The 11363-nt window shown below is 31.6% G+C and overlaps 1 protein-coding gene across 1 annotated transcript in view; it reads left to right on the top strand.

Moving 5' to 3' along the window:
- The window catches only part of LOC106467866 (twitchin-like), a gene marked incomplete at both ends in the record, with an annotated part of 159370 nt that overhangs the window by 113827 nt on the left and 34180 nt on the right, over positions 1-11363 (top strand). The window contains 7 exon segments of the mRNA XM_013928247.2: positions 692-821; positions 1515-1817; positions 4399-4510; positions 7984-8156; positions 8769-9056; positions 9902-10067; positions 10846-10967. Coding sequence (XP_013783701.2) covers positions 692-821; positions 1515-1817; positions 4399-4510; positions 7984-8156; positions 8769-9056; positions 9902-10067; positions 10846-10967 — 1294 coding nt within the window.

Genomic DNA, 11363 nt, shown 5'->3' with positions numbered 1-11363 from the left:
AGATAAGTAAACAAATTTAACTAATGAAGGGAAACAATAAACTGTTGTTATATAAGTAAGCAGATTATGTCAGTTTAGGATAACTATAAGGTATTTTTATATGATTAAACAGATTAAGTCAGTGAAAGGTAAGTAAATAGATTAAGTCATTGAAGGATAATTACAAGCTATTGTTAGATAAATAGACAGATTAAGCTAGAGAAGGGTGACAACAGGATGTTGTTACATATGCAAACAAATTATGTCAGTGGAGAGTAATTACAAGTTGTTGTTAGATAAGTTAACAGATTAAGTCAATGGGGGGTAACTACAAGCTATTGTTAGATAAATAGACAGATTAAGCCAGAGAAGGGTGACAACAGGATATTTTACATATGCAAACAAATTATGTCAGTGGAGAGTAATTACAAGTTGTTGTTAGATAAGTTAACAGATTAAGTCAATGGAGGGTAACTACTTACTGTTATTAGATAAATGCATAAATACTTACTCATTCATAAATATAGTTGCGAAAAAGTGTATGTGTATGTGTACATTTTTAATACCAAACTGTTGTCCCATGTTTTTTATGTACAGCTAGTGAAAATATTTCACAATTATGAAAATTATATAATAGACATTTTAGAGTTCATAACTCATGTGTTTGAGTAAGTTAGATGTTTAACAAAAGTTTGGTAAATGTATCTACTAGGATGTCAAATGTGTAGTCCAGGGGTTAACAGAAGGCGGAGAATACCTCTTCCGAGTAATGGCAGTTAATGAAAATGGACAGAGTTTGCCATTAGAGGGTGCTAATCCAATAATTGCCAAACTTCCATTTGGTAAGTAATAGTGGTTTGTATATGTAAAGAAACTAAAGTTATTCTTAGATAAGTAAACAGATTAAGTCAAGAAAGAAACCAAATATGACAAAGTAGGATTAGAACAAAGGTATTTCTAACATTTGGTAAGTAATATTGGTTTGTAAGTGTAAGGAAACTAAATATGGCAAAGTAGGATTAGAACAAATATATTTCTAGCATTTGAAAGATAAATCCATTATGAAGCTTTTCAACCTTTGAAAAATTTTTGAAAAATGATCAGTGTCTATTACTTGAAAAAAATTGATATTTTAATGAACTCTAGTAACAAAGAATGGTCATGTTAAAGTAAATTATGCTACTTATCAGAAATTTTGTTTATTAACCTTATAATGATTTATTAAATATGGAATATTTGAAGTACTTTTTTAACATAGTGTATAGATTTATCTAAGTTCCCCAAAAAGTAAGCTTTTGATTATTTTTTTATTTCTGAATTACAGTTTAAATTTGCATATTTTTTAAGAATTGTTCCAATGAAGATGTTCAGTTTTATTGAATCATTTTTCAGAGTACACATTAAACCTCCATAATGTAATGGAAAAAAATCATGTATTGCTTATGAAACAACAAAAAAAAAGATATAATTTTCATGAAAATTTGTTACTAGTAGTAGGTGTTGATTGGGTTGTATACTTGAAACATTTGTTCTAGACCCTCCCTTGGCTCCTGGAATTCCAACAGTAACTGAAGTTGGAGGTGATTTTGTGAATTTGTCCTGGGAAAAACCTGAATCTGATGGAGGAGCACGAGTACAAGGGTACTGGATAGATAAACGAGAATACGGTACACAGACTTGGCAGAAGGTGAACCAATTCCTTTGTGTTCCAACTCAGATCAACATTTCAAATTTAATAGAAGACAGACAGTATGAATTCCGTGTGTTTGCTGTAAATGAAGCTGGAAGTAGTCCGCCATCAGTGAATTCAACATCGGTTAAGATCAAAGATCCAAGCGGTAATTTATGTTTAGGGAGACAATATAATATTGTACATTTAAAAGTTAAACAGCTGTTGGAGTTTTGAATAGAGTTTATTACTTTTAAAGTTATGTATGTGATTATTTCATTTATTTTGAACAGTGTTACATAGATACACACTAATTGACTCTTTAATTTAAAATTAGATTTACAATTAACTTAAATTCTTCATAATAAGTGCTTTATTAACCATTTCACTGCAGGCAGGTTAAAGAGTGCATGTCATGACCTTTTAGTTATTTTCAAAATTTTATTAAATAACTGTACCATTACTTATGTCAATGGAACTGACATCAAAACACAGTTTTTAATTCAAATTTTAATATTACATATGTTTTAATTTCTTACTTTGAAAGGAAATATAAAGAAAAAAATGTTAAATATACATTTTTGTTTGTCACATATTACCTCCTATTGTCTTGTTGCTCAGTATATATTTTATTACACCTACCATACAATGTGTACAGTGATTTTGCTACATATTACCTCCTATTGTCTTGTTGCTCAGTATATATACATATTACACCTACCATACAATGTGTACAGTGATTAACAAATTAGAAACTCAAATTTGAGATACAGACAAGCTAGAATATAAAATATGAACCTCTCATCTCGTTGATTTGCTGAGATGTCAATATATTAAGCCAATCTAGTAGAGTGGCTCCTCCAACAACTCCATTCTTTTGACACCTCTTGTCTAGTCCCACCTACTTCTTTTGACTAAGTGTTTACTACCAAGAGAAAGAGCAGCTTCCTGTGTATGTAAATCTGACAGTCTTTTGAAATAGCTTGAAGGAGAAAGTCATAATTTCACTGAAACTATTAAAGTATGAGGACTAAGTTAAAGTAATCATTTCACCCAAAGTGTTGAAATGTAATGATTAAGTTGTGAGATTTTTAAAGTCATATATAGCTTGTTTAGAAACTCAGATAAATTACAGGGGTTTGTGTGCAATAATATAGTAAGTTGATAATTATTTTGTTTTCTAAAATATACATTTGAAACCAACAAAAATTAAAATCTATTCGCCCTCCACTCGGGAAAATAAATGAGGCTTACAGCAAGGCTTAGCACATATGATGCACAAGCACAAAATCTCATAGCACTGTAAGTACTTGAAATCTTTGTCTTTCGAAGTATTTTTTATTTCTTCTTCTATGTTTTAATAAAAATAACTAAAATTTAAGCATTTGTGAATAAATAGTATTCATTAGTTGATGAATAAGTTTGCTGAAAGGAAAATAGGAATTTATAACCACGAGCAACAGTATTTTCTTTGTATGCCTATACAGTAGACTACTAAATTCCAAACATCCTAGAAGGATGACCAATACTGAAACACTTGCAATGTTTATTGGATTGGCTCAGAACCTTATAATAAAGATATTCACAGATTCAAAGTGTAATCTTATTACTCTGGGGAATTCTTGTTGTAAACATTGTAGAATACATAAGCTGATAAATTCCACATTGTGTTCTTGGTGCAGGGGTCAAGTCGACTTATTTCTTCAAGCATGTTTTGTTGCTCTCAAGAGTATCATATTACACTGTCACATAGGCAGTCTAATGACACAAGAGGTTATGTGTTGCATTATTTTCAGCGGGTTTCTACTTCAGTCGTTGACGGTAAAATAAACACAGAAAATAAAAGTGCAATGTTTAGCAGTTCAAACTCTCAAGAGAAGAAAAAAAAGAGCACAACTGCTCATTTTATTTCTGATTTTACATCTTTATATTACACTTTGATGATTTATCAACAGGCTGAAAAATCAAACATATTGTTAGGGTAGTGGTAATAATAGATAAAATATATAGTTTTACTGAAAAAGAAAGTTTTATATTTAATTAGGAGGGTTTGGAAGTTACACAAATTAAATTTGAGATTTTTAAGACAGAGAAAAGTATTTTTAATCTTAATTCAAAATTCACTTTGCACGTCGACAAAAAAAAAAATCGATATATTCACAGACAAATCTTTAGTAAAAATACTTCATTAAAAAACTAGTTTTCTGTGTACAAATGACATGTAATGTTTGCTAAAAGTCTACTAAATTTTGTGAAGATGCACATACTGTATTTAAAGTGATAGTATGTAAGCTTTAACGAGTACAAAGTGGTTACGAGGTTTGTCAGTTAGACTGACCTCGTGTTGAAAGAGTTAATATACGTACGTATATGTACTATCAAATTAAAGATAGTAATGTGTTTCTCTGTTTTGACTAAAGACTGATTGGTTACGAGGTTACGAGGTTTGTCAGTTAGACTGACCTCGTGTTGAAAGAGTTAATATACGTACGTATATGTACTATCAAATTAAAGATAGTAATGTGTTTCTCTGTTTTGACTAAAGACTGATTGGTTACGAGGTTTGTCAGTTAGACTGACCTCGTGTTGAAAGAGTTAATATAAAGACTGATTGGTTACGAGGTTTGTCAGTTAGACTGACCTCGTGTTGAAAGAGTTAATATACGTACGTATATGTACTATCAAATTAAAGATAGTAATGTATTTCTCTGTTTTGACTAAAGACTGATTGGTTTATCTCTTCCTCATAGCGGCTACTCCACCAGAGTTTATTGTTCCACTTCGAAAAGTTATGGCTATTGAGAACAAGAGTGCGGAGCTGGTCTGTAAAGTTGTAGGGAATCCTAAACCAGAAATCACATGGTAAATTATTCATATTTTATATCAAAACTGTAGAATAAGAGTTTGGAGCTGGTCTGTAAAGTTGTAGGGAATCCTAAACCAGAAATCACATGGTAAATTATTCATATTTTATATCAAAACTGTACAATATGAGTATGGAGCTGGTCTGTAAAGTTGTGGGGAATCCTAAACCAGAAGTTACATGGTAAATTCTATGTATTTTGTATCAAAACTGTAGAATAAGGGTGTAGAACTGGTCTGTAAAGTTGTGGGGAATCCTAAACCAGAAGTTACATGGTAAACTATACTTATTTTATATGAAAACTGTAGAATAAGGGTGCAGAACTGGTCTGTAAAGTTGATAGGAATCCTAAACCAGAAGTCACATGGTAAATTATACTTATTTTGTATCAAAACTGTAGAAAAGTTACAAAACTGTAAAGTTGATAGGAATCCTAAACCAGAAGTCACATGGTAAATTCTATGTATTTTGTATCAAAACTGTAGAATAAGGGTGTAGAACTGATCTGTAAAGTTGATAGGAATCCTAAACCAGAAGTTACATGGTAAATTATACTTATTTTATATCAAAACTGTAGAATATGAGTATGGAGCTGGTCTGTAGACTTAATGGGAATCCTAAACCAGAAGTTGCATGGTAAATTATACTTATTTTGTATCAAAACTGTAGAATATGAGTATGGAGCTGGTCTGTAGACTTAATGGGAATCCTAAACCAGACGTCACATGGTAAATTCTATGTATTTTGTATCAAAACTGTAGAATAAGGGTGCAGAACTGGTCTGTAAAGTTGATAGGAATCCTAAACCAGAAGTCATATGGTAAATTCTATGTATTTTGTATCAAAACTGTAGAATAAGGGTGCAAAGTTGATCTGTAAAGTTGTGGGGAATGCTAAGCCAGAAGTTACATGGTAAATTATACTTATTTTTATATGAAAACTGTACAATATGAGTATGGAGCTGGTTTGTAGACTTAATGGGAATCCTAAACCAGAAGTTAGATGGTAAATTATTCTTCTTATGTATCAAAACTGTTAAGTTTCAGAACAGAAACAAATCAATTCTAAATATTTTGAATAGAACGTAAGAGCATTATAAAATATGGACTTGTTTCAATTGTTAAATGCTAAGATATGATAGTTTGGAAAAATTTGATATTCAGTGTATAAGTGAAAGAAAACTTAAATAACTGACTTCATGTATATGAGTCATTATCTGTCTGATATGAACAATTCAGTGTTTCCAATATACAAATCACGATCTGTATATTATTAAATATGGAAACTTTTAAATATGTAATACATCAGTTATTATTACAACCTTTGTCATTTAACACAGTTTTAAAAGTGTTTAAGACATGCTGTGCCCTACTTTTTAATCTTGAATGCTGAAAAAATTGTTCTATTTATAACTTTTAAGTTTGGAGTTGAATTATATGTTCTTCTAAAAAGACACTAGTTGTTTGTAGTTCAACACAGTAGGATATAAAACAGTTAATTTACTGAATTTACATTTTTGTTAGTGTTAACTAGAAATGCTCTGGGTTTAGTTTGTTATCTGACTGTTGTTTATTGGATGAAGTTTTCACTTTTTGACCATCTCAGGCGTGATGAGTTGATAATAGTTTGAGATGCAGTGATGTAGCTAGTTGATTGTTCAGCTTAGGTTGTACGTTATGAATTAGGAGTGCATCCCTTTTTCTTAGTGTCCAGTCATTTTTTGCTGAGTTTATTATTCTGAAATGTTCACTGTTTGGTTTTTAGTAATAGTGTTTGCTTAGGTGGTTGTAAATTCCAGAGTTATTGAAAGTGCTGTTATGCACATGCTCCTTGATTCTGGTAGCTAAGGTTCAAGTCGTTGACCCAATATAGACTTGTCTGCAGCAAGGACACAAATGTTTGTATACTATCAGCAATTTTTTGAAGGAGTTATTTTGTCTTTAAATAGGAAAAAATTGCATATATGTTTGTTTGGGTTTGAACCATCTCTTATGGTTATTTTCATTATGAACTTATCAATATTAGAAAATATTTGATTAAAAATGCCTTCCCTCTAGCCCTCAAACAAAAGTATTTTTGAATATAACAATAAGGTTTACAACCCCAACATTCCTGACCTCAATATTTTTAAATGTCCTATCAACTTGGTGTTACCCTTTAATGGTTCCCATGGCATCAAACTAAAAAATATAATCAAAAGGATTTTGCAATCAACTTATCCCTAAGTCATCCTAAGAATGATCTCCAAACTGAACAAATGTATATGTAATTTGTTCCTATTTCAAGACAAAATACCTCTTTCAAAACAATCGCTGGTAGTATATGAATATCTGTGTCCTTACTGTAGACAAGTTTATTTTGGGTTAATGAATCGAATTATAGCTACTAGACTCAAAGAGCATGTGCATATCAGCCCTTTCAATAACTCTGGAATTTACAACCACCTAAGCAAAGACTGTAACTAAAGTTGGTATTTGTTTCTGTTAGTTCAACACTATTGGGCTACCTTACTGCTTCTAAAGTTGGTATTTGTTTCTGAGCCAATAGTGTTGAACTAAAGAAACAAATACCAACTTTAGAAGCAGTAAGGTATTAGAAACAAATACCAACTTTAGAAGCAGTAAGGTAGCCAATAGTGTTGAACTAACAGAAACAAATACCAGCTTGAGAAGCAGTAAGGTAGCCAACAGTGTTGAACTATTAGAAACAAATACCAACTTTAGAAGCAGTAAGGTAGCTAATATTGTTGAACTATTAGAAACAAATACCAACTTTAGAAGCAGTAAGGTAGCCAACAGTGTTGAACTAAGTTCAACAATATTAGCTACCTTACTGCTTCTAAAGTTGGTATTTGTTTCTAATAGTTCAACACTGTTGGCTACCTTACTGCTTCTAAAGCAGGTATTTGTTTCTAATAGTTCAACAATATTAGCTACCTTACTGCTTCTAAAGTTGGTATTTGTTTCTATTAGTTCAACACTGTTGGTTACCTTACTGCTTCTCAAGCTGGTATTTGTTTCTGTTAGTTCAACACTGTTGGTTACCTTACTGCTTCTGAAGTTGGTATTTGTTTCTATTAGTTCAACACTAGTGGCTGTCTTACTGCTTCTAAAGTTGGTACTTGTTTCTGTTTGTTCAACACTATTGGCTACTTTACTGCTTCTAAAGTTGGTATCTGTTTCTGTTAGTTCAACACTATTAGCTACCTTACTGCTTCTAAAGTTGGCACTTGTATTTGTTAGTTCAACACTATTAGCTACCTTACTGCTTCTGAAGTTGGTATTTGTTTCTATTCGTTCAACACTAGTGGCTGTCTTACTGCTTCTAAAGCTGTTACTTCTTTGATATAAAAAATCTAGAAATCACATTTAGTAATATGAGCTGTGTATTTTCTCTCTTGTCTCACAAGTTTATATTTTTATTTACGTTTTTGTGATAAATTCAGTAGTTGATTTCGAGTATTTACTTCTAGGTACAAAGGAATGAGAGAACTGTTTGAAGGTGGTAAGTACTCCATTATCCATGAGGGAGACAACCACATACTGATGATTTCTGAAGTGTATGGTGAGGATGCTGATGAGTATAGTTGTCGAGCAATCAACAAGGGAGGAGTTCGAACATCTCGTGCAGAGCTTGTTATCAAAAGTAAGTAGTTTGTAAATTTAATATTGGTAAATGATTAATATGCAAAAAACCTTTGTGATTAGAGTGTATGAAATTTCAATAAATATTCAGAGCAACACTTTTAACTTAGACCTTTATTGTAGAATAACATTGTGTGTGTTGAGAAGAAGCTTCAGGTGAACATTTTATGTTACAGGTGATTTAACATTGTTTCCCATAATTTTACATAGTTTTCTTGTTTAACTGAGACATTCATTGTAGAAGAACATTATGTGTGTTGAGAAAAAGCTTCAGGTGAACATTTTATGTTACAGGTGATTTAACATTGTTTCCCAGAATTTTACATAGTTTTCTTGTTTAACTGAGACATTCATTGTAGAAGAACATTATGTGTGTTGAGAAGAAGCTTCAAGGGAAAATTTTATATTACAGCTGAATTAACATTGCTTCCCTTCATTTTACATAATTTTCCTGTTGAAATCTTTTATTCAGCTTGTCTAGTTACTTGCATTGTTTTGATACCACCCAAGATCATGTTTTATATAAGCTTTGACTCAACTTCAACATTAGGTTTTGCTATTTCAAGTTATTTTACAAGATATAAAAATTACAAAACAATTCTAATTTTGACAGCTATTCCTCACATTAATGTGCCACCTCGCTTCCGGGAACTAGCATGTTTTGAAAAAGGAGAAAATGTTGTTCTAAAAATTCCCTTCACGGGCTTCCCAAAGCCCACCATTAGATGGTCACAGGAGGGCGAGGTGATTGAGAGCGGGGCTCACTATAACATCAAGGTAACCGATCGACATGCCATCTTGACTATCAGGGATGTTACTAAGGCAGACAATGGACCGTATCGATTAATGGCAGAAAATGAACTTGGAGTGGACTCTGCAATCATAAAGATCCAAATTAGTGGTAGGCATATCTTTTTCATGTGGTATTAAGAGCCACCTAGTTATAGCTACTTAATCTAATATTTTGAATTTTAATAATACTTTATCATTATTTGTTTTAGTGAAAAGACATATATATTCTGAAGATTCTACAAGTAATGGAGTTTTTGTGTTAAACTTTAGTTCAACAAAGTGTAAACTAAAACCCTCAGGATTGTAAACCTCTGATGATTTACCCCCTTTCAGTTATCAGGGAACAATTTCTTTTCAATATTCTCTGTGTTTGCCCCATCTTACAAAAATATTGACCAAGTCAAATGTAGCATCTGGTTGGAAATTCAGAAATTGTCACAACTTTAAATCTGTTATTTGTTGTGTTTAAAGAAGAAACAATAATTCAAATTTATGTTAGACCAGTAACTAATACACCAAACATGCCATTTAAAGGACGTTATATATATTTAATCAATATACTAAAGAAAACATATCTTAAGTCCTCTTACTCTTCTGCCCCCAAGTAGCCCAGCAGTAAGTGAGATTTACAATTCTAAAAATTGGGTTTCAATACACATGGTGGGCAGATCACAGATAATCCCTTATGTAGCTTTGTGTCAACCAATTAGTCAACCAATCAACTTAATCCTCTGTCTAAAAAACAAGACATGTCAGTTGATCTATTTACAGAAAATTGCAACATTTTTTACCATCTTTTGGAATGTTGGAATTTAACGTAAACTGGAATTTCCCTGTTTTACAATGCAGTATGTAGTTTGAATTGATTAATGCATATATTTAATACATTTAATTCTTCAAGAGTTCAGTTTACAAAAGGATGTCACCAAACCTGTATTGAATTTTTAATACCAGATAAACCAGATGCTCCAAGATTTGCTGTTATAGAAAATGTGTATGAAGACTCTGTAACTATCACCTGGAAGCCACCACTCTGGGATGGCAGTAGCAACATCACTAACTACCTGGTAGAGAAACGAGAGGTGCCTATGAGTAGCTGGATTCGTTGTGGAAATTCAAGGTGTGTTTTATATAGCATTTCAAGCATTGAAACATTTACATATTAAAAAAAAGGTTTACGTTTTCTTAAAGTGATTCCTGTCTAAGTTTTATTATGGTGTTGAATTATCAACCTTTTTTCTAAACTTAGTATACACATTTTTTTTCCTACTTGACAGCTGTCCTACAAGACAAGTTGCATTTTCACAGTACTTTACTTCTGACAGTTTTTTGCTGCATCCAATTCTTTTAAGTTAGATAAATATATCTCACTAGGGCCATGTCTTTCAAATGGTTGAGCCATGATACAAAGTTTACAACAGGATATTGCTTAACATATTTATTAATGCAAATAAACTTTGACCTTTATCTCCAGAATATAATTTTATTCCTGAATATTTCACTATTACAGCTTCGTAAGGAGTAAACAATCACCTACAAGTTCCTAAATCAATCTCATGGAAGCAGCCAAATCATATATAAATATAGGTAGTAACTTCAAGGATAGGTTCATGTGAAGATAAAGTTAACTTAATGATTGCCTTCCTATGCATTCATAATTTAATAATTGTTTTGTAACCTGAAGATGCAGCCTTTAATAATATTATTTGAAAAAAGGAGAGGTACATATGAAAGAGTATTGTAAAAACAAGTACTTTTATGAAGGATGTGATAGTATGAACATGTTACTTTTCAAGAACTAAGAAGGAATACCATATCTGTGCATTACTTAGGCAATTGTATATAGTTTTAGAGATTTTAACTGAGAGACTGAAGTAACCTTGACTATCTATGTATAGGTTTTGTAACATCACTATATCTGGCTTGAATCCCAGCAAAGATTATGAGTTCAGAGTATATGCAGAAAATGTCTTTGGAAGGAGTGAACCAAGCGAACCCACTGTATTAATAACTACAAAACGTAAGACAATAACCTTTACCATGACTGTGCGATATGGAAATTTTTTAATGTGGAAACTTGTATGTTGTTTCTATAAAAACAAAACTCTAGTATGAGTTACTATTTTAAAGAGAAGATTGCTATTAAATCTTCTTACAATAATTTTATTCCTCTAAACTACATATAAACACACCTGTACAGATATTTATTATTGTTTGTCAGCTGAAGAGTTGATATTCCTCTAAACTACATATAAACACACCTGTACAGATATTTGTTATTGTTTGTCAGCTGAAGAGTTGATATTCCTCTAAACTACATATAAACACACCTGTACAGATATTTGTTATTGTTTGTCAGCTGAAGAGTTGATATTCCTCTAAACTACATATAAACACACCTGTACAGATATTTGTT

Source organism: Limulus polyphemus, unplaced genomic scaffold, assembly GCF_000517525.1.
Source record: "Limulus polyphemus unplaced genomic scaffold, Limulus_polyphemus-2.1.2 Scaffold2772, whole genome shotgun sequence".
In the NCBI taxonomy this organism is placed as follows: domain Eukaryota; kingdom Metazoa; phylum Arthropoda; class Merostomata; order Xiphosura; family Limulidae; genus Limulus; species Limulus polyphemus.
Note: the sequence above shows the minus strand (reverse complement) of the source record. Positions and strands in the feature narration are given on the sequence as shown.